Consider the following 22,769-nt stretch of genomic DNA (forward strand, 5'->3'; position numbering starts at 1 on the left):
AAAAAAAAATAAAAATAAAGTTCCACACCACCCAAACTAAGCTGTCTGACCTTTGAAGAAATCAGCAGAAAGAGATAACAGCCAATTTCCCAAACAGTCTAGTTTAAAATCTTCAATCAGCTTGATATTAAAGTTCCCTCTGCTTTAATCCTTACACGCAAAAAAAGACAGCCTGACATAACAGGATGTTAACCAGGAGTTCTTCCATTGTTCTGTCTAAAAGTAACTAATACACTCTTTATTCTTTCCTTCTGCTTTCTTCCCTCCTTCTCTGTCTATAAAGCCAAAGTCTTGCTCGGCTCACTGGAACACTTACTCTATTTCATGGAATGAAGTGTCACCCAATTCCAGTATCACAAATAAAATATAAATTTGTAATTTTGTCTTTTGACACTACCATGACACTGTGATAAACATTTTAAACTCAAATCTTTGTATCTCTAATTTTCTCTGGACAAATATCTGAAAGTATTATAACTGGGTTAAAGGTATAAACATTTTAAAAGCTAGTACTACCAAACTGCCCTCCATAAAAAGTTGTTCCAATTTATAATCTCACCAGTAATTTATGAGACTGTTCCTGTCCAGTACCCTTGAGGACATTTGAATAATACCATTAAAAAATATCACAAAAGCAAACATTGGGATATGAGTTATACTTTGGAATGTACTAAATAATCAAATGGTACAGCTGACAGCATCTGTGACTCATATTGCTGCAACCAGAAATAAATACACAGAATCACCTTTTTTTTTTTTTTTTTTTTTTGAGATCAGGGTCTCTCACTCTGTCGCCCAGGTTAGAGGGCAGTGGTGTCATCTTAGCTCACTGCAACCTCAAACTCCTGGGCTCCAGCAATCCCCTGCCTCAGTGTCCCAAGAAGCTGGGACTACAGGCACATACCACCATGCCCAGTTAATTTTTGTATTTTTTGCTGAGACGCAGGTCTCACTAATTTTTGCTCAGGCTGGTCTCAAACTCCTGGCCTCAAGCAATTCTCCTGCCTCAGCCTCCCAAAGTGCTAGGATTATAGGCATGAGCCACCTCACCTGGCCCAGAATCATCATTTTAATGTAGAAAAAACAATGCTACTTGTTATGTCCTGCCCAACACCCTAGGTCACAGAAGTATGTGGAATAATTAGTCACATCTATTTGCTGAGATGACCTTTAAAGACGGTCAGGAGACACAGAGCTGCTGTGTCATTTCTATAAAGAATTCTATCTGGAACGCAAGTGGGTCCCTGATATACCAAACCAGCAAGCTAAGCTGGGCTCTGCCTTCTTCCCACGTTTCCTTACCATGCCGTGCGCCTTCCTGCTCCTACCTGTAAAGGGAGACACCCTGTAAAATGAAAGCCCCAGAGTTTATGAAAATGTCTTACCGGGGTCTTCAATCTTCTGGGTTTTCTCACCTAAGTTACAAAAAGAAACTTATCAGTTTTAACAATGGAACAAAAGAACAGGGAGTTACTATAGCTACAGCAAAACTATTTTCAGGTAATACTGCCATAAAGAACCATTTCGTATATCCAGTAAACTACTGCTACTAAATTTAAATGTTAGCCAGAGTCTACATATACCCTGGCTAATGGGCTAGAATCTTCCTCTGGCCCCCTCTATTAAAAAAACCCATCACATATAGCTAGTCTCCTGGGGATCTCAAGGAACCAAAAAATGTCTGTTTTGAAGAGTTGAGGTCCCTGTGAAGTAATCAGTAGACGCATGACTGCAATGGGCCAACAGAAACAGGGGCTGCTAAGCAAGTTTTCAGGGGCATAAAATGTTTCACTTCTATCAGGACAGGAGGTATCTTCCCAAACATGAAGTCAACTGCATGTTTAAGAAAAGTCTGGATCCTTTTCTCTCTTAAAGAAAAACGTATTATAGCCATATGGGCAAAACACATCATAATGAATTTACATGCAAAGAAATGATTTGGGCCATATCTCACTAAGTGGAAACTTTTTTAAAAAAGCATCTAATCACCCAGATGTTTTAGTTAAACGATACAAAACATCAAGCTTCAGCAAATTTGAGAGATGCAAATGTGCTGAGTTTTCTATCTTTATCTTCTGAAAGAAACTCTCCCCAAAAAGTTTCCATATCATTCAGATCTCCATAGAGCCAACTCTCTCATTGGAGGTATGTAAATTTCTCCAGAATAGGTTTCTTCCCCACACCCCGATATAATCCAAGTCACTGCTTTATATCTGCGAAGTACGCCTTTTTGTGAGCTAACAAATGCCACCTGTTAAGAAAGAGCTATTAAACATCCACGTAAGAATAACATTTAGAAAGCAGAGCATACTCACCAGCACTGTAGACATAGATTGGTTGAAAATATTCTGAAATATAAACATGTTTTCATTATGTGGTACTATGCTCAGATGTGAATGTCCGGTTCAGTCTATTGTTAAACACTTACTAATAATAAAAATTTGAATTGGCTTACATTTAAGATACATAAAACTATAGTTATAACAAATATAAAATTTCAAATCAAAGACTAATGGATATAGATTCATTTTAATTACATGAAAAAGAATCCATGGAAAAACTAGCCAAGAAGACAACTAGAAACAGACCCCTATTTTCAAACTTTTTAATAAGAAAATCTTCAACAGGATCCATCCAGAGCCTGCATCAGTCCAAAGGCACTTTCTGGCAACTTTGGTTCACATACATCTATTGGGCCTATTTGATAATGCTGTTCCTGAATAATTGTAGAATTTCCTGTCTGCCTTCCCAAATCTTTCCCACAGTCCTCTAAGACAGATTATTTTTTGTTATATCCTATTTTTCCCCAAGGAAGCTGGAATAGACCACATAACCATTCTGTCATCCCATCCTCCCTCCTTGAGCCATATTCACGCCATCCCTTCATTAGTTTCCCAAATGTTATTTCCTAAGATATCAAAATACAGGAATAGGAACTAGGTTTTGCATAAGAGCCATGTGGGAAACGGGTGGAGCTGTAGGGGCATTCACAAGTCCTTAAACTCCTGTAAGGTCAGGCTAGGGTGACAGTTGCATGTTCCTTGCATGTCCAGGGCAATGCGGTGTTTGAGAGAAGAGCCACAGGCACGAGTGGGGGTAGGAGCGCAAAGCATGCAGCAGTGACCCCTGGGCTCTCTCCCTGAGAGGGTGGTGGCAGACCACAGTGCAGCCTTGAGAAAATGATGGCTGACAGTATAGCATGCCAGTGCAGTGGTGAGGCAGCTTGACCCATATCTGTGAGAAACAACACTGATAAAATTCCCATTGCAGAAGTAATACTTTAAAGCATATCTTACCTAGGTTCTCAACACAGTTTTCAGTTTTTAGCCCTGTAACACAAAGGTAAAGCTTCATTAGTTAAACATGATCTACCTTAGTAAAGATTTCAATTGGTCTGTGGCTACTGATAATCTAATCCATCAACTACTAGTATCAGTCCCATGATTTAGTGGGATGCAAACTGCAGAACAATTGTATTTTTGTATTTATAGCACAGCCACGAAATAGCTGTATGACCTCTGACAAAACATTTAACCCTTCTGAAATTCAGTATCCTTACCTGAATCTTTTACTAGGAGATTGCTTCAAATGAACTTCAAGGGCCCATCCAGGAGTAATACTTTATCATTCTATTCTATGATTAGTTTGCAAAAGTTAGGAGAAAACTTACCTGTCCAATTAATTCTCTCTTCAGATACTAAATGTCCTCAACAGCAAATCTATCCCTCTACTATGTCAATTCCTATTCTCTGGAGAAAAAGCATCTCAGTAAGATCTTCCAGATCCTTTAATATATGAACAAAAATCCTTCGCACTCATACACAGAAACAGAGTTGGTATATCTCAGAACATTCATTTGTATGTGAGGAAATCCACAATTTCTGGAGAACAGGAACATGGCACCTAACAGTACCTTTGTAAGGCCCTGGACCTTCTCACTGGTGATGCCCTAGAAAAAGTCATCAGTGCTACGGTGATTCCCCTGAGAACTGACAGAAAGGAGAATCCGCTAGCGTGCCCAACAGCAGTTAGGCAAGAAAGTCAGTAAGAAGGCATACAGATCTGGTGCCAGTATGAGCCATATGGAGGGCTTTCCAGAATGCACCATGAAGGTCTAGATGCTTTATTGTCTCTTCTCCACGCCTGGCTAACTCAGTGATCTAATCTGGAAGTTCAGTTGCCTGAGGGATGAGCCTCTTTACCTAAGATTGAGGAAGTCCCTGACAGACCTGGCTCTACTATGAGAAACGTGCTCTTCTATTGTCTTGTTCTCAAGTCCTGCTCTACTTGTGGAGTTTGAACCAAAAATCTAGGTGACTGGGTCCAGATTCTACTGGTCCAAGGAATGAAAGATCTGTTAGAATACGAATGGTGTCCTGAGGCTAAACTCAGGCATTTGGCTGGACCAGAAATTTAAAAATCAGTTCTAAGGGCTATCACAAAATGTCTCAGCAGTAGAAACGTGGGTGTAAGCCTCACCCAGGGAGCTTAGCTGAGGGTGAGGTGAAGGCGAGGAGAATTGTAGATGGGAAGGCTACAAACATAATAGAAAGATGCAGCCTGGGGTCTGGACATTAGAAGGATTTTAAGAACCTTTGTCTTTTCTCTGTAGCACAAGATGACTATGTTTCTCAAAGTGTAGTTTTCTAGCCACATACTTCAGAATCACCTGTGTGCTTATTAAAATTGAAAATTCCAGGACCCTAGCCAGGACTATGATAGAGAATTTCTGGAGGGGATGCCTTGTAATCTTCATTTTAAACAAGCACTCCGAGTGATTTTTACGAAAGAAAATTTGTTTTTAGAGTCTCCTAAATAGTACAGGATGGGTATCTTTAGTGTTTAGCACAGATCCATTTTGTCAGATTGCATTTCTCCTATTTGACTCTAGATTTAATTTTCCATTAGTATTTTCAACAGCAAGAAAGCAATCAAACTATTTTGAGTTTCTAAAGTTGTATGGGATTAAAAATGGATAGGAGATTGATCCAGAAATAAAACAGAGAAGGCACAAATACACAAGGAATGAGAAGGGGAACACGACATCGAGCAGACATAAAAAGATATAAGAATGCTATGACCAACTTTATGCCTATTAAAATTTGATATACAAATGAACAAATTCCTTGGAAAAAATATAACTTACCAAAAATAACTCAAGAATAAACAGAGAACTTGAATGGTATTATAACCAGTAAGTAGTTTAAATTTTTTCCACAAAGAAAATACCAAGATAATTTGTTTTTTTAAGGAGAATACTAGAGAGAGGGGAATGGCACAAAGAACTCCTAAGACCTGCAAAGCGTTCCCCTCAAGTATTCTGCGAAGTACTGATCAGTTTTTATGTGGGAGAAAACTACCCAAGGCCAGAGAAAGAAGCCCTACAGTCAAGAATAGTGCATACTTTCATCAGCCAGACTGGAAAACCTTGTAATTCATAGGCATTGGGTAGAGTATTGAGAAAATTATAGCCCCAGGAGTGAAAAAATAATTAGACTTAGATTAAAGTGACTCTGGTTCTGCCTAAAAAATCTGCAAAGCAAGCTCTAAAAGAATCAAACCATTTTCAAATAACTTAATTATGTACCAGAACAAAGCTCAAAAATATTTTTACAAGTACAAGACCATGCAAATTGTAACTTCGGGTCTGCACGTTAAGTCTAGTCCCTGCAACTAAAGTCTGTTTGGTTCCACGGTAATGCTGGCAAGGATGCAGAGGACAGGGACTCTCATTCACAGCTGGCAGTAATGCAGGTGCAGAACAGAGACAAGACGAGATCAATGTTGTTCCATTACGTACCCAGGGACATCTATATAACTGACTCTTCCCTCCTCCCTTTTTCTCTTCAAACACTCACCTGACCTTGTGTAAAATGTAGATTTCCTGGGCCTCACAAGAATGTAACTATTTGCCTCACTCCCCCCTCCTTTTTTTCTGTACACTTTCCCTTAAATAGTGAAGTCCCCAAATTCTCCTTCAGAAAAATAGTCACAGATATGTCAGTGGTTTGTGTTTTTCCTGGGCACATCCTCCAACTTTGGCTTGATAAACTTCCATTAATTGAAATCTTTGCCTCAGTCACTTATTTTTGCATTGTCACTCTCAAAAGTCCCACCTCCAAATATCATCCCAATGGAGAACAGGGCTTCACCACATGAATTGTAGGAGCTATAACATTCAGTAAACTGAAAGTTAGTACAACTAATAGGTGGTAAGCAGAAACATGGAAGATAAAAAGTAACCAAATTGAACTTCTAGACATAAAAATCCTAAGATGAACAATACACTAGATGTAATTACTGACAAACTAGACACTGCAGGAAAAAGATTAGTGAACCTGAAGACATATTATAGTTTGCAGAATAATACCCTTCTAAAGAGGTCCCTCTATCCTAACCCTAGAACCTTATGTGAATATGTTAAGCTACATGGCAAGAGATAATTAAGGCTGCAGATGCAAATAATGTTGCTAATTAGTTGACCTTCAGGTGGGGCAATTATCCTGGATTAATCCAGGTGAGTTCAATCTAGTAACATAAATCCTTTGAGGTAGAAAATAGGACCAGAGAGATGTGATCTAAAGAGGATTCAACATGCTGTTTCTGGCTTTTTGTTTTGTTTTGTTTTGTTTTAGAGCTGGGGTCTTGCTAGGTTGCCCAGACTGGCCTGGAACTCCTGGGCTCAAGTGGTCCTCCTGTTTCAGGCTCCCAAGTGGTTAGGATAACAACTACCGTGCCTGGCCCCAGTGGAGTAATTTTTTTTTTTTTTTTTTTTTTTTGAGACAGGGTCTTGCTCTGTCACCTGGGTTAGAGTGCAGTGGCATCATCATAACTCACTGCAATCTCAAATTCCTGGGCTCAAGATCCTCTTGCCTCAGCCTCCCGAGTGGCTGGGACTAGAGGTATGCACCATCACACCCAGATGATTTTTCTTTTTGTAGAGACAGAGTCTCATTATGTTGCTCAAGCTGATCTCAAACTCCTGGCTTCAAGTGATCCTCCCATCTCAGCTTCCCAAAGTGCTAGGGTGTGAGCCACTGCACTTGGCCAATGGACTAATTTTTAACAATAAGGAATGGAGCTTTTATTATATAGCTGACATCCCACCTTTTTCACGTTTTCTAGAAAAATAGTATAAAAGACAGTTAACCTGTGGTATTTTATCTTGGAAACCATAGGCAAGTTTACAATAGTAACACAGGATTGTGTTTAGCACACATAATACAGTAAAATCTTTTTAGCCCTTTTAGAAATACTGTCTTTTTTTCATTTAGAGGCTCAGTTATATCCAGTCACAATGGAACAAGATTCTCATTATATCCTCCTGGCTGGGGCTTTTAAAACACCTGGTCATTGATCTTCATAGTGTTTCAAATAGCCTGTCTCCAAAGATCACTTCAGGGAGTTTTTGATCCTGTGTTCCCATTACTTACCTCCAGATGGCAGCAGAGGACTATGGTGCAGTGGCCGACTGTGTCAGCGCTCTCCACACAGTACCTGGAGCCTCCGCAGAGGCCTCCCTTGCGGCTGGTCTGAACATGATACTTCTATGTACCCCATTCCCCTTCCTGCTTCCTCACCCGGGGCTCATGATGCACTTCTCCGTGTAGGTGTGAGCCCTGGATCACTCAGGATCAATTCAATGGTTCCATCTCTTTTGTTCTATCACAGTCCCACTCACAGACATGGAGTTTGAGGGCTCTGTTGCCCACCTCAGCCCATCAACCAGACCCCAGTGCTAAATATGGCTTGAGGCCCTGTGGCCACAGCTTTTCCATTAATATAATCAATGCCTTCACAAATGGCATTTGGCTAAGTGCATCAGGAGCACCAAAAGCAGTATCATTTCTGTCAGCCCAGCTGCAAGTGGGATTTGGGCTGTGATATGCTGTACAATGACTCCTGATCACCAATGATCTAGTCACCAAAGAAAGCGCCATGAGTTAGAGGACAGTAAAGTTGAACAGGCTTGGTGGGGCAAGGGAGGGAGACTGGTTTGTAGCGTTTGCTGATTTCTATGGTATAACTCTGAACCACAGCCGATTTCAAGCTACTGGGATGTAGGAGGAACTGGGGAGAAGACATGCATGCCCACAATCAATTCCTATGAGCTGGTGTAAGCTGACTCCAGGTGGGTTGGTTTTTGGTTATTTAAGTAAAATCCCTAATACAATACAAGTTTACTAATTTAGTCCTCATGTAATACATTAGATCTCTAAACTTGTTCATCCTACATATCTGCTATTTTGTATCTTTTGACCTATGTCTCGCCATTTCCTCTCCCCCTACCCATGGTAGCCACTATTTCATTCTTGATCTGTGTCTCTTTTTTTATATTCCACATGTAAATAAGATCATGCAGCATTTTCTTTCTGTCTGGCTTATTTCACTTAGCATAATGTCCTCCAGACACATCCATGTTGTGAAAAATGGCAGGATTGCTTTCTTTTTGTAAGGCTGAATAATATTCCATTGTGGTGTGTTTGTCTATGTGTGTGTGCACATATGTAACACATACATGTGTGCACACACACATACACATTTTCTTTATCCAGTCGTCCACTGATGGACATTTAGGTTGTCATCATATCTTTGCTATCGTGAATAATGCTGCAGTGAACACAGAAGTGCAGATATCTTTATGAGGTGATGATTTCATCTTTTTTGGGTATACACTCAGAATACAGATTGCTGGGTCATATGGTAGTTCTAGTTTTAATTTCTTTAGGAGCCTCCATACTGTTTTCCACGATGGCTGCACCAACCCACATTCCCACTAACAGTGTTCTGGGGTTCCCTTTTCTCCACACCCTAGCCAACATTTGTTATCTCTCATCTGTTTTTTTCTTGTCTTTTGGATAAGCACTTTATCTTTCAACACAAATTTACTCCAACCTTCAACTGCCTCCTTGATGCAGGACTAGGGTGAGGCAAATGAGATGCCCAGAATACAAAATTTAAGGAGGTAGTCACTCTCAGGATCATGCAAGTGCAGGTGGTACAAAAGTGTACGGCCCCTAAGAGTAACAACTTCCTTAAACTTTGCACCCTAGGTACCTCAATGGCCACATAGCTGCTGCCACCCAATCGTATCAGCCCCCGATCCAGGCATCAGTGTCTCAATCAGCACTACCCTACCCAGCCTTTTTATCTCATAGTATGTTGGCCACGTTGAGTCAGGCTCTAAAAGTCTATCCCATTTCTGAGGCCTACTGCAGTATTCACTCTGCTTGACTCAGCAGCCCTGGTTTTTGGTTCCGCTAGATAATTATACTTGTAAGACCCAAAACCAGTTTACTCGGTTTTGCAGAAGAATATAAGGGAGGGAAAAGAGCATACTGTTTTGCAACAGGGCAGCATCAGATATGTCTCTTCAATGCAAGTCCTCACAGCAGTCCAGGGCTATTTTATATTCCCCCAAATGACAGCTTAGATACCAGGAAACAAGATTAAACAAGAAGGTGTAGGAGCCTCCCTAGCTTAGTAGCTTCGTGCCACATATAAAAAAAAACAATGCCTCTTGAACCTGTATAGGATTGGCACAAGAGCCTGCTCTCCTTCCAGGACTTAACAAGGAGAACAACTGGGTATGTCACACCACATTCAGGAAAGCCCAAAGCTATGGCCTCCCCTCAAGTATTTATAGTTCATTCACAACGCTCCCAGCTCAGATGCACTTTACCAGTCAAGGGTTATGTTTACCACAGGCAGTGCTGCACGGTCACACAGCTGTCATTTCACCTTTAGTAGACTGCAGAGAAATAGTGCTAGAAGAAAATCAACAGGAAGCCATTTTCACAAAAGAAAAGAGAAAGGGTTTTTATTAACCCTTTACTCACATACACCAAGGCACGACACCATAAAATTTCATAATGTTGGGGATAAAGAAAATACCCTAAAACCTTCCAGATTAAAAAAAAAAAGTCTCACTCAAAGTTTCAGTAATTAGAACAGCTTCACACATTTCAACAACAGCTCCACAAACGAAGTCACTGGAAGAACATCTTCAAAATTCCAAGGAAAAATAATTTCAAAAATACAAATGCAAATCCACATAAACTATTATTCTAGCATAAAGGTGGATTTTCAGACATGCAAAGTCTTAGAAAATTTGCCTTGATGTACCATTTCTCAGAAAACGTCTGTAGAACCCCCACCCCTACCACACCAAACAAGGAGTAATCCAAGAAGGTGTTGCAAGTCCAAGAAATAGGAGACCTTTCATAGGGAAGAAACATAGTCTCAGAATGGTAGTGAGGAGAGATTTCAAGACATTCAGCACACCTAAAGGGCATATCATAGAGCAGGATAATGGGGAAATCCAGGGAAGTATATCCAGAAAAAAAAAAAGAGAGAGAGAAATGAGAGAGTATCTAATACGTTTGAATGTATTCAGAGGAAATTTATATTTCTCTCAAAGGATTTGGAGGTGAATTACTGATGGGACATAAAAAAACTAAGGAAACAAACAAATAATATGATAACCCTGGGGTAAAAGAGGTACCTAAGCACAGAAAAACAACTCTCCGACTCAGCTATGACCTACGTTTACTACACTGAGAGAATGGGAAGGGGGAAACGGACGTATGTTGGGAAGGAGAATGGTGGTTATCAGATGTTTCTAACTCCCTTCTCCCTTGTCTCCCCACACTGTACTCCCTTGGCTGGAAAGGCTAATTACCCCCTTCCCAAGCTTGTAGCTATGGGTGACCAAGAAACTGTTCTAGTTAATCATCTGCAATCACAAGTCTAAGAGTTTCTGGAAAAGCTTTTACTTTTCTTATTAAACAGGTAGGTTTGGCTGTCATCCCCTTTCCTTTCTTTTTGTCTTAGACATGGATTAATGCCCAGAGCAACAACAGTCATGCTGCACGCAACAGTAAAAAAAAAAAAAAAAAAAAAAAAAAATGCATGTTAAGGATGTCGGAACAGAAAGAACCTGAGTGACTTATGATGTACATGAGCCATGCACCAATTCTGGACAGCCTACCTCTGGACTTATTAAATGAAATCTATCAGTCAGGTATTCTGTTACTTTACAGCTGAAGGCAATAAAGAATTTTTAACTAACACATGGTATACGTGGGCTAAAAACTCATTCTCTATAGTGGGAAGTCAATAGATGATGTCTAATAATTTAAAAATCAAAAAATAACATGTTGAAGCATGTTATTTACTTAGAAACATGCCAGTAGGTGCCTGAAGACAGCCAAAAAAAGAATCACAACTGGATACCACTGAGGAGTGGGCACTGGGGATATGTGGGGCAGGGCACTGCTATTTTTCATTATAAGCCTATAGCAAGGCCTCTTGACATCAGCACTAGTGACAGCTTGGGCCAGATAATTCTTTGTTATGAGGGGCTGCCCCATACATTGTTTAGCAGTGTCCCTGGCCTCTGCTTACTAGATGCCAAGAGCAACACCCCTCCTCCCCAGTCATGATAACCAAAAATGTTTGCCACCATTGTAGGGCAAAACTGGCTCTGGTTGAGAACCACTGCCTCAAAGTACCATTTTATCTTTTTTATTTTTAATAATACTGTAAATGTATTATTTTGATAAAATTAAATTATGGATAAAGAAACAGACAGTACAGAAAAAGCAAGACTGGAAACTGCCAATTGTCATTTCTCCCTTCAAACACTTCTCACTCTCTTTAACTGACCTCTTCCTGGGCCTAAGAATCCTACTCCTTCCCTCCTGGACAAGCAGATCCAGAACAGAGATACTTACCACCCAGAAATGCACACTCGTAATGGCTGCAGGTCTTGTTTATGCTTCGAAGGATAAGATTATTGCCAGCGCCTTCCTGCGACACTTGAAAAACCTCACTCAGAGGTATTAAAGTAATTCTTTCATTTTCTTCATCAAAAAACTTTTCAATGGCAACTCCAAAGCATGTATAGATGGATAACACAATGAGCTGGTCATTAGTAGCTTGAGGTTTGGCTGAGTATGCCAAGGTGAAACGGCCAAACCTGGCTTGGTTTAGCCCTCCAAATGTAAATGAAGTGTCCTGGCTTGTTATATATACCACATTTTTATAACTGTCATCACAAGGTCTTCTCAGAAACTGCAGGGCTCTTGTTAGGTAAAAATGAAAAGCTTTGAACTGGAAGCCATAGATATAATCTTTTCGAGACTGGCCAGCCATCTTCACAGCTTCGTTGAACAGACGGTAGAAGGGAGTTTGCTCTTGGGCTTCAGAAATATATGCCATCAGAGCTATCCCATGGTTATCCTTAAAATTCATAGGGAGAAAGAGCCGAGTCTTTCGGGCTTCCCATTTGGCTTTTGCATTTTCCCACACAGTGTTTAAGAGCTGGTGGCTTACTTTTTCCTCCTTGAGCAGCTGGGGAACATATTTGATTTCCATCCTGTCAGAACATTTCAGGTATTCATCATCAAATGCATTATCTGCCATGTCTAACATTTCAGGCTTCACCTTCAAAGGAAAAGGAAATGAATGCTCTTGAAATAAGCTATTTAGTGAATATCATTTTCTCTCACATGACTACCCCCACCCTCTCATTTCCTGTCAAGAATCTCTCCTTATTTATTTGGATATGTTTTTTATGTAGGAAGTATATTCCATTGCTATTGATAACTGTTCTCTCTGTGACATTTATTTCCATGAAAGAGTAAATGTCAGTGGGTGAGAGGCATGGGCAGTCCTGCACCTGTAACTCATGCATCTGAACACTGTGGTGCAGACGAAAGAACAATGAGTGTGACACTCAAGGACAGGGTGGCAATCCCGGCTCTGAACAATATTCTTACCTAGATTTTCTCAAACCTTCAAAACTGTTGAGAATTTGAAGTATCATGTATAAGACACTGCGTGTGACAGATAACACGTGATGACAAATATTATCCCTTTTCCTTTGGGGATGCCCCTCCCTTCTCCAGATGGCTTAGACAGAACTGATTTTGCACCTCAGCCAAAAGCATAAGCAAGTGATCAAAGTGATCCAGAACACTCCTTGGGGTGGGGGGGAAGATCTTTCTTCCTGTAAAACCATAAGCTCTAAGGATAATACTGACTTGGGGCTTCCAACAAGTTATCTTTTTAGTCCCATGGAGAATCCTGTCTGAAAATAAACCAACAAAGAAAGGCTTGCAGAGTCAAGAGGTAGAGAGAGATGAACCCCTGAAAACATACTTGAGGCTGAGTCTAGATGTACCTAAAGACTGTTTTACTGCAATCATAATTATCAGTAAATTCCCTAATTGCTTGAGCTTGTTTGAATTGTGTTTCTGTCATATACAACTGAAAAGGCCGAATGCATCTCTAAATGACACACGTTCCACACGATAAGCAGCAGGGTGGTATAATGTAATTAACACTGATTTGAAGCCAGACAGATCTGAGTTCAAATGCCATTTCTGTTACTAACTAGGCATGAGAGTTACCTGACATTTCTGAGCTTCTATCTTTTCATTTAAAAATGAGAACAAAGGAAATAATATCTTAAGTGCGGCATTGTAGTGAGGATTAAATTACATAATGAATATATGCAAAGCCCTTACATCTCTACACCTGGCACATATCAAGCCTTCAACACACTGTGGTTATATTTTTATTAGTTCACGATAGGAATATATGTATTACATTGTAAGTTCTTCAAGGGCAGAATATTTATTTTTGAATCCCATCATATTTATCTTTGAATCCCAAGCACCTAGCACAGAACCTGGCAAAATATTCAAGTGCACCAAATGATAACCCTATACTCTGGCTTCTGGATCAAATAATAAGATGAGCAAATCTGCCCAGAAATACCATTTGTGGGTTTCTACAGATAAAAGAATAGTACCTCTTTTTCCACCATTCTATACTTGCGTGGTGCATGGCTGTACAAGTCTGCCTAGGACCTCAGCTGGAGACCTTATAGAGACATCTAGCCAGGAGCCATTAAAATTACAGTTTTGATGTGAATACTTCTTTAAAAGTGTGTGTGTGTGTGTGTGTGTGTGTGACAGAGAGAGAGAGAGAGAGAGACTGACTTAAAAAAGCAAAACAAAACTTGAGAGAGAGCAGCTTAGAAAAGCAAAACAAAACTTGGTCACATGTCCATCCTACTCTAGTTATATCTTCTTTCCACTCTCTCTCTTCTGCCCCTCACAACCAAACTTTTTTCTTTCCCCTCGAACTTCTGGGCTCAAGCAACCCTCCTGCCTCAGCCTCCTGAGTCGCTGGGATTACAGCTGTGAGCCACCGTGCCTGACACAACCAACTTCTTGAAAGAGATGTCTATTCTTGCCATCTCCACTTCATTTCCAATTTTTATCTCAACCCTCAACCATTCTGGTTCCCACCCCCATTCTTCCATCCAAACAACTCTCACTAAAGGGGCATTTCTTCTTAGACTCCTTTGCAGACCCACCATATTCCAGCTGGCCACTAAATGTTGGAGTTTCTCAAGGCTACTTATTTTCTAACTCTCAACTCTAACCCTAGGTAATTATATACATGCTCATAGTTTCAATTATCATCTACATACCTCTGACCTGTCCTGTAAGTGCCAGACCTATGTATCAAATGCCTACTCAACACCTCCACTTGAATGCTCAAGGACCCTTCAAATGTAACCTAAGACCAAACTTATAATCTTACTTCAACCACAACCACCTGGTCCTTATTTAAGATCATCTGCTCATTTGTGAAGTTTTCCTGTATCTCTCTCCTTCGCAGTCACCCTGTGTGACCACTTCACCATTAAGGCCTCACAAACATTGCCAGAGTTCTTTCCATATGCCAAGCACTAAGAGCTTGATATGTATTACCTCATCTAATCCTCAGGACAACCTTGTGAGGTAGGTACAATTATTAGTCCCCTTTTTTAAATAGAAGGAAACTAAGACATAGTTTGAGACTTATACAGAATTGGGATTTCAAACCAGGCAGTCTGGCTCCAGAGTCTTGTCCTCTTAATCAAAATCTTCTGTTGCCTCTAAAGAATGAGAATATTTCCAATGATGAAGACCACTGACATTTATATAGCACTTTTTAAAAAGTGTAATTTTGTCTTCATAACAACCCTCATAAAAGGCTGGGCAATTATTAACATCACTTTACAAATGAGAGAACTGTGCCAGCATCAGAAACTGTCCTGATACTGGCCACAGAGTACTCTGCCGGGGAAGGTACCGAAACCCCTGTACTCCTGGGTTTGTAGGTCAGTTCATTGATATGGGAATTTGAGCTTTAAGAGATCAAATCACTGCTGTCTCATAGCCAAGAAAGGCACTTTCTTTTGCAGCACAGAATGTACCAGAGCGCAGCTTGGGCACCAATGCTTGATTTATCTTCAAGACTTCAACACAGTATAAGACACCAGATCCTGAAAGCACCTCCCACATTCCTCACATCGTATCAGAGTCGATCTAGTATGTTCCTGTCTTTTCCCTATGCCTCTAACCAGTCTCCAAATGTCTAATTTTAGACATCAAGCCTTTCTGGCCAGACACCACAGCTGATTGTGTGTTCCGGACACTGCGTGCCTTGAGTGGTGAAAAGGCTCTCAAATGCCACCACTCGGGGACAATTGAATGAATACTAAGAAATAGGTACAAAAGGCTTGGTGAACAAGCTGATTACATTTTCTTCCTCTGATCTATCCACTGAAACAAAAGCTCATTTGATGAAATTCAATTACCAAAAATTTATTACAGAAACATGGAAATGACCTAAAGTTCAAGGAGAAAAATTGGTTAAACAAATTATGGAACATTCATAGAACAAATACATTAAAATTCTGTTGCAAAAGAATATTGCATATGCAAATCAAAACCATGAGATACCACTTAACCCCCACTAGGATGGCTATAATGACGGAAACAAAATCAAAAACAAAAAATAACGAGTAAAACAAGGATGCAGAGAAATTAGAACCCTAATACATTGCTGTTGGGATTGTGATACTGTGTAGCCAGCATGGGAAACAGTTTGGCAGTTCCAGAAAAAAGTTAAACGAAGTTACCATATGACCCAACAATTCTACTTCTAGTTATATATTTAAGAGAACTGAAACATATGTTCCCAATGAGTAATTCTGTTATCATGTATCATAAACTGTAGCTCCCCCAATCCATTTTCAAATACATATGTACTTTTATACATAAATGTAAACTTTACTCTGTAATGATACCAAATAACCAAACAGTGCTTGTATTACCTCCCTATACGTCAATAAAGATTATGTAATTACAAAATTTTTTAAAAAGAAAAAACCCCCTATGTTCACAGAAAAACTTGTATGTCAATGTTCACAGCACCACTATCTATAATAGCCATAAAGTGGGAACAGACCAAATGTTCACCAGCTGATGAATGGACAGACAAAATGTGGTACAGCCATTCAATGGGATATTACTTGGCTATAAAAAAGAATAAAGAACTAATATATGCTGCAACATTGAGGAACTTTGAAAACATTTTGCTAAGTGAAAGAAGCCAATCACAATAGGCCATATATTGTATGATTCCATTCAGGCGAAATGTTCAGAATAGGCAAACCCATAGAAACAGGAAGTTGATTAGTGGGTGTCAAGGAATGGGGGAAGAAGGGGATGGGGCTGACTGCTAACAGGTAGAGGGTTTCTTTTGGAGTGATGGAAATGTTCTTCAATTAGAAAGCGGTGATGGTGCACAACATAATAAATATACTAACACCCACTGAAGTGTACACTTTAAAATGGCAAAGTTTTATGGTATGGTTTTGTCTCAGTTAAAAAAACACTGCATTATAGGCAACAGAATACACAATGGTTCTAGATAAATGACAGATTGGACTATCAAACTAAAAAACGTGTAACATTTTAAAAATGTAAGATATTTTAAACACATTAACTGCCATGTGAATTGTATTTAACTCATGCTAGTTTTGAGCCCTGGGCCTTGTGAAACATATGCAACTCACACATCTCTTCACCTTGGGAGTCACACAAACTATTTTTCAAGCTGCATATAACTCACACACAGAAAACAATAAAAAACAACAAATTATTCATTAAATTAGAAAGGATCATTCTGTCACAGTGAAAAAAAAAAGAAAAAAATAGAAAGGATCATTTTGTTTTCAAAGTTTTTATTCTATTTTCATACTACAACACCATGGCCCCAAGGAAAAATATATTTTTTTCTAGCACGGCAGGCAATGTGTTAAAGAAGGCATTTAAAATCAGTACCCAAATACTTACCCAGTGCAGATGTGACAGCTAACCATGTGCGGGGGGTGGGGGGGAAATCAAGTGAAATACCTGTCTCATATTTTATATAAAAACATGTTACAGAATGCTTAAAGATTCAACTACAAATAAAATCATAAAAGTTCTACCAGAAAAGAATTCTGAATGTGATAAAACGGTCATTACATAATTTAATAAAAACCATGTAACCAAACAATGCAGCATTATAATACTGGGAAAAAAACATTTTCAGAATATTTAATGACATGGATCAACATGTAGCACAGTATTAACTTAAAAAGCAAGATAAAAAAGTACTATGTAGTGTGAGCCCATGTTTACAAATTAAATACAGTACACAGAAAAAAGCCAAGAAGGCTGTATATACCCACAGGTAACGAGTCCTTCCCTCTTAGTGGAAGGATTATGGATGATTTTTACTTTTATCTTTTTGCTTAATTTTAATTTTTTTCAACTTTCCACAGTTAACAAGTATCACATCTGTGAAATGAAAACTAAAAGCTGCTTGTAGAACACCAATCTATTTTACCTACTCTCATTTCCATCATCAACCCACACAGATGCCTGAGACAATGTTATTATCAAGAGTTTCCATTCCAATGTCCACATGCTTCCTATGCCGAAGGTTACCTGGAACACGTCCATTAGAATCATGGCTGCCAGCAGCATGGTGACCATTTCAAAATGTCCTGTCTTCATTTTTCTTTTCTAAATTAAAATGAAGAAATTTCAATTTAGTAGGCTTAAAAGAGAGGTTTAGGGGAGTAGAACAGGATGACACTATATATATTTTCATTCTGGATGAGAATGGTATCATGGTGGTCAGGAGGTGATTATCAATAAATTTGTAATGGCTGCAAGAGGCATCAGGTTTTATCTAGTGGTCTAACATCCTTATCCTACAGAAGAGGAAACAAAAACTCATAAAACTTAAGTGATTTGCTGAATATTAAATCTGTCCATTTTCATACTCTTCCAGATATGTTGTCCCTCCTACCATAGTCACTGGTAGGCATATTTTCTTTCTATCTCTAAATCTCCCCTCAGCATGCACAGGAAATAACACAATCAAACTAAAAAACAGCAGTTTGAATTTGATCCCCAGCTCCCAGTTTCTAAGAAGTCTCTGGAAACATGTCCATCCAAGTCATCCATTCTCCTATGCTCTTTGCAAACTAAGTCATGACGATTTGGGTAGGATGGAGGAAATGATAAGGCCAAAGCAGAAGAGGTGGCCTCCTTCCCCCAAGTAGTCACAATCAAGAGAGGCCTAAGAGCAAAACAAGTGTTTTGCATAACTTTCTGAGTGGCAATGAGAATAAAAAGAACTGGGCAGGCAGCAATTCTAGTAAGATTATACAACTCTACTGGCCAAATGCCCAATATTCCTTCCAGTATTTATGATACTGACAGGGGTAAATAGGAGGGTGCGAGACCCTCAATGGCTGAAGCTGTCCCAGAGCCATTAACTAATTCAATTACACCAGCCCAGCCTACAGTTCCTTCCACATACCTCCAACAAAACTGACATTATCGGAACTGAAACAAAACCTCTGTTTTATCCTACCAATCACCATATTCTGGATTCTGAAAATGGGAATGAACAGTACAGAGAAAGGAAAACAGTCTTTCCTTTTATAGATCATCTTGGCCCTAGTTTCTCATCTTTCTTCAGAAACACTTTTACTAGAGATACTACAATGTAGCACCAAATTGCTACTGTTGTGTTAAACTTCCCCTTCCAAAACAGATTTGGAATATAACACTTGACAGATATCTGTCACATGGCAGTATGTGCCAAGCAAGCCCTGGATTAGGATTTTCCTGAAAATTCTTCACTTCTGTAGTCTGAGTGTAAATAAGTCAAAATGTTTACCTGGCTTTTGTGCCTTTGGAGGAGGTTTAAATGATGCTAGATCTCAAACTGATTCCCACTCTCAGTTGGGGTGAGCGTGTCTTCAGGATGGGATGTTGTTGACAGTGAGTGCTGAGACGGGAATGCTTTTCTTTTTATAAACACCCCCAGCAGCAGCTTGGCAGTGGCACATTACCCCACTTGTGTTCTGCTATTTATATCTGGCCCCCACACTATGCCTTGGAATCACTGCTGTTAACACTTTAAATCTCCAAGAGGCTTGTAAAGCCACAGCAATTCCCTTTAACCCCACAGTATGTTCAGTTCTTAGCCTATAGTTCTGGGCTTCTCTCAGAGAGAAACCACTTCCCATTCCTAACCCTGTGACACCGAGATGTCAAAATTAAACCATGATGATTCACATAACTAAGGAGAACTGCTTTGTTAATCACTTGCAATGGTGACATCTATCACCATTCACTCAACTAGCTGACTGTAGTCTGGGTACTGTTCAGGTGCCAGAATACACAAACAAGTAAAAGGAAGTAGTGAAAAGCACTGATGACCTAATAAAAGAATTGGATATGCATATGAATATGCATACTTAACCAAAATACAACATGTTAAGAATCCTAAGTATAGACAGAGCCCAGTGAGAACACTAAGGAGAAAAGGATTTCCTTAGTGCCTGCAATTACAGCTCTCATTTGCATAAGGTACACATGGTAAATATATTGACTGAAATGCTGAAGAATGCTTAGGGTTCACTGACTATGGATTTAAAAAACCCACAAAATGCCCTAAGAAATTCATGCATATGTACATCAAAATGCATTAATAGAATATTGATAGTAGCATAATTCATAATACCCCCAAACTGGAAACCATCCAAATGCCCATCAAAGTAGAATGGATAAATTGTGGTATATTTACACAATGGAATTTAATATAGCATTGAAAATGAACAAACTCCAGCCATAAGTAACAATGCAGATAAATCACACAAAATTTTGAGCCAAAAAAAAAAAAAACAAACATGTATACATCATATGATTTAATTTATATAGAGTACAAAATCAAGCAAAACACATTATGGCATTAGAAGTCACAATAGTGGTCCCCCTGGGCGGTAGGCAGTAACTAGAAGGGGCACAAGAACAACATCTGGGAGGCTAGTTAGGTTGTTTTTTGTTATATGTGCCAATTATACTGATGTAGTCAGTTTGTGAAAATTCAACAAGCCATATACTTAAATGTGTATTTTCCTGTACACACACATATATTACTTCAATGAAACATTTTAAATTATCATGAAATATACCCATATTTACAAAATTCAGCTCTACTCTTCAGACAGTCTAAAATTTCCAACCCCTTCCCACCTCATTGGCTAAGCAATCTAAGATTGTACACAGAGTAGACTCCCAAAAATATCACTTAAAAAAATTGCTTAAAAAGGAAAAAGAGGGTTTCTCCATGTTCTCAGGACTCAGGCTCACACTGACCTGCTATTAAGTCCCGGACATGTAGGCCAACAGGGAATGAGGTAATAAGGTTCTCCTGTCTCGGGGCCCCATAAACCTACCAGCTTTATCTATATATTATGCAAAAGACTGAATTCACCAAAAAGAACAAACACTGGATGAAATTCAAGGCAAGTCTGGCTTGTTCATCCCGAATATGGTTTTGCTCCATCCCTGTTTTGTTCTAGTTTTTAACTCTTAATTTCTTTCATTCATTCACTGAACAAATATTTGAGTCTTTACAATGTGCAAGAAACTGTTTTAGATACTGGGGGTACAACAGATAAACATCTTGCCCCTGTAAAGTTTATGTTCTTGTGGGAGGAAGCAGTCAAATAATAACTAAAATAAATAAATATGTTAGAATGTAGTAATTGCTATGCTTTGGGGTTATTTCATTCTGTTTTTAGTAGCACAAAGGATATTAGGAGTGCATGGAGTGTTTGCAACTTAAACTGGATGGGTGGACTCACTGAAAAGGTGATACCCGAGCAAAGACTTGAGGGAAATGAAGGAGCTCAGCCATGAAGTGCGTGGAGGTCAAGCAGAGGGAACAGCCAGTGCTGAAGCCCTCAGGGGAGAGAATGCCTAGCTGTGTTTGAGGAATAGCAAGCAGGCCATTATGGATGGAATTGAAGAGCAGTAGGGACGGAAAGAATAGTAGGAGATAAGGTCAGAGAGGTAAGGTGGGTGGTGGGAAAATAATGTGAGTCTTTGTAGGCCATTGTAAGAACATGGCTTTCACTGCAATAGAAACAGAGCAACTCACAAGTGTCAACTAAAGAATAAGGTTAACGAATTTGGAAAGGAGAACTTTATTTCTCATAAAGGGTGCTGAGCTTGCAGGCTGGCCATTCTGACAGGCTGGGAAGCGTAGCCTCCGGCCAGAAGCACGATACAGGGAACAGGAATTTACGCTGAGCCACTGGGCTCCATGCTGCTTCATGGGTCCCGTGGTCAGAAATGGCGTTAGCATGATGTGAGAGTGGAGTTTTCAGCCCTCTGACATCAAAAGGTGAAGCAGAGGACAAGGCAGCCCTTTGCACGCAGCCTCCATAAACTGGCCAGAACCACTCCATGGTCCGTGGTCTCTTATCATGAAGGAATGTTGGTCAGTTGTGTTGAAACCACAAAAGGGAGGAGCAGCATTAAGTGGCTGGTTGAAATCAGTGGTGGATCAACTCTTTCCAAAGGGCTGGTTTCTGTTTAGCACTTCGGGAAGAAAATCTAATGGTGGTTAGTGAGGGAGGAGGTATCACAAGGCTTGTCTGACTTTCCATCCTGTCATGGCCAGGAACTCAGTTTTAAGTTTTCTTTGGGGTCCACCTGGCCCCATTCAGTCAGGTAGGGGACTCAGAATTTTATTTTTATTTTTTATAAGGTTCTGAGCAGAGGTAGGACATGATCTGACTTATTTTTCAAGAGCACTACCCTGGCTTGTCATGCTGAGAATGGTCTGTATGGCGAAAGTAGAAAGACCAGTTTATAGGTTATGATAATAATGCAAAGATTATAGTGGCTTGAACCAGGAAGGTAGCAGTGAAGGTAGTGAGACATGGATGTGTGTGTATGTGTGGTTGCCATTGCGGTGGTAAGAAGCAGATATCTGAGTGTGTGTTTTTGTTGTTGCTTTGTTGTTTGCTTGGTTGTTAGAAATAGACCATTTTTATTTGAGCTTGTTAAAAAAAACCTACTTTTGAAGATTAAACACAATATTTCCTGATACAAGGAAAAGTAGTTGTGAGTTCTAAAAACTATTATATTTTCAGAAATGTAGTAACTCACAAAAAGTAAATGGGAATTATCTATGGAGATATCAATTTATTATATAATTAAAATGTTTGGCTTTAAATTCAGGATATATTTTGAAGGTTGAGGTGATAGAATGCACAGACAGATTGAATGTGTGCTACAAGAGAAAGAGAGGAGTAAAGGGCAGTTCCAAGATTTTTAGCTTAAATAACTAGAAGGATGGAGTTATCATTGACTGAAATAAGACTGTGTGTGGGACAAGTAACCTGGAAGTCAAGTGAAGAAAATATTTTCAGGAGAAAGGAAAGATCAAATGTATCAAATGCTTCTGATAGGTCAAGATGAGGCCTGAGAACTGACCCCCGGATTTAGCCACGGGGAGAACACTGGCAGCCTTGGCAGCAGCAAGCCTGACGGAACAGTGGG

At 39.6% G+C, this 22,769-nt stretch overlaps 1 protein-coding gene across 1 annotated transcript in view; it reads right to left on the reverse strand.

The window, feature by feature from the left end:
* The window catches only part of ART3 (ADP-ribosyltransferase 3 (inactive)), a 51,978-nt gene that overhangs the window by 10,481 nt on the left and 18,728 nt on the right, over positions 1-22,769 (reverse strand). Inside the window, exons 2-6 of the mRNA XM_069456974.1 lie at positions 17,844-17,921; positions 11,736-12,447; positions 3,297-3,329; positions 2,316-2,348; positions 1,386-1,415 (exon numbers count right to left, since the gene is read on the reverse strand). Of these exons, the coding sequence (XP_069313075.1) occupies positions 1,386-1,415; positions 2,316-2,348; positions 3,297-3,329; positions 11,736-12,447; positions 17,844-17,912 (877 nt within the window). The 5' untranslated portion in view covers positions 17,913-17,921. The remainder of the gene's footprint in view (positions 1-1,385; positions 1,416-2,315; positions 2,349-3,296; positions 3,330-11,735; positions 12,448-17,843; positions 17,922-22,769) is intronic.

The sequence above is a fragment of the Eulemur rufifrons genome, chromosome 24 (genome assembly GCF_041146395.1).
Source record: "Eulemur rufifrons isolate Redbay chromosome 24, OSU_ERuf_1, whole genome shotgun sequence".
In the NCBI taxonomy this organism is placed as follows: Eukaryota; Metazoa; Chordata; class Mammalia; order Primates; family Lemuridae; genus Eulemur; species Eulemur rufifrons.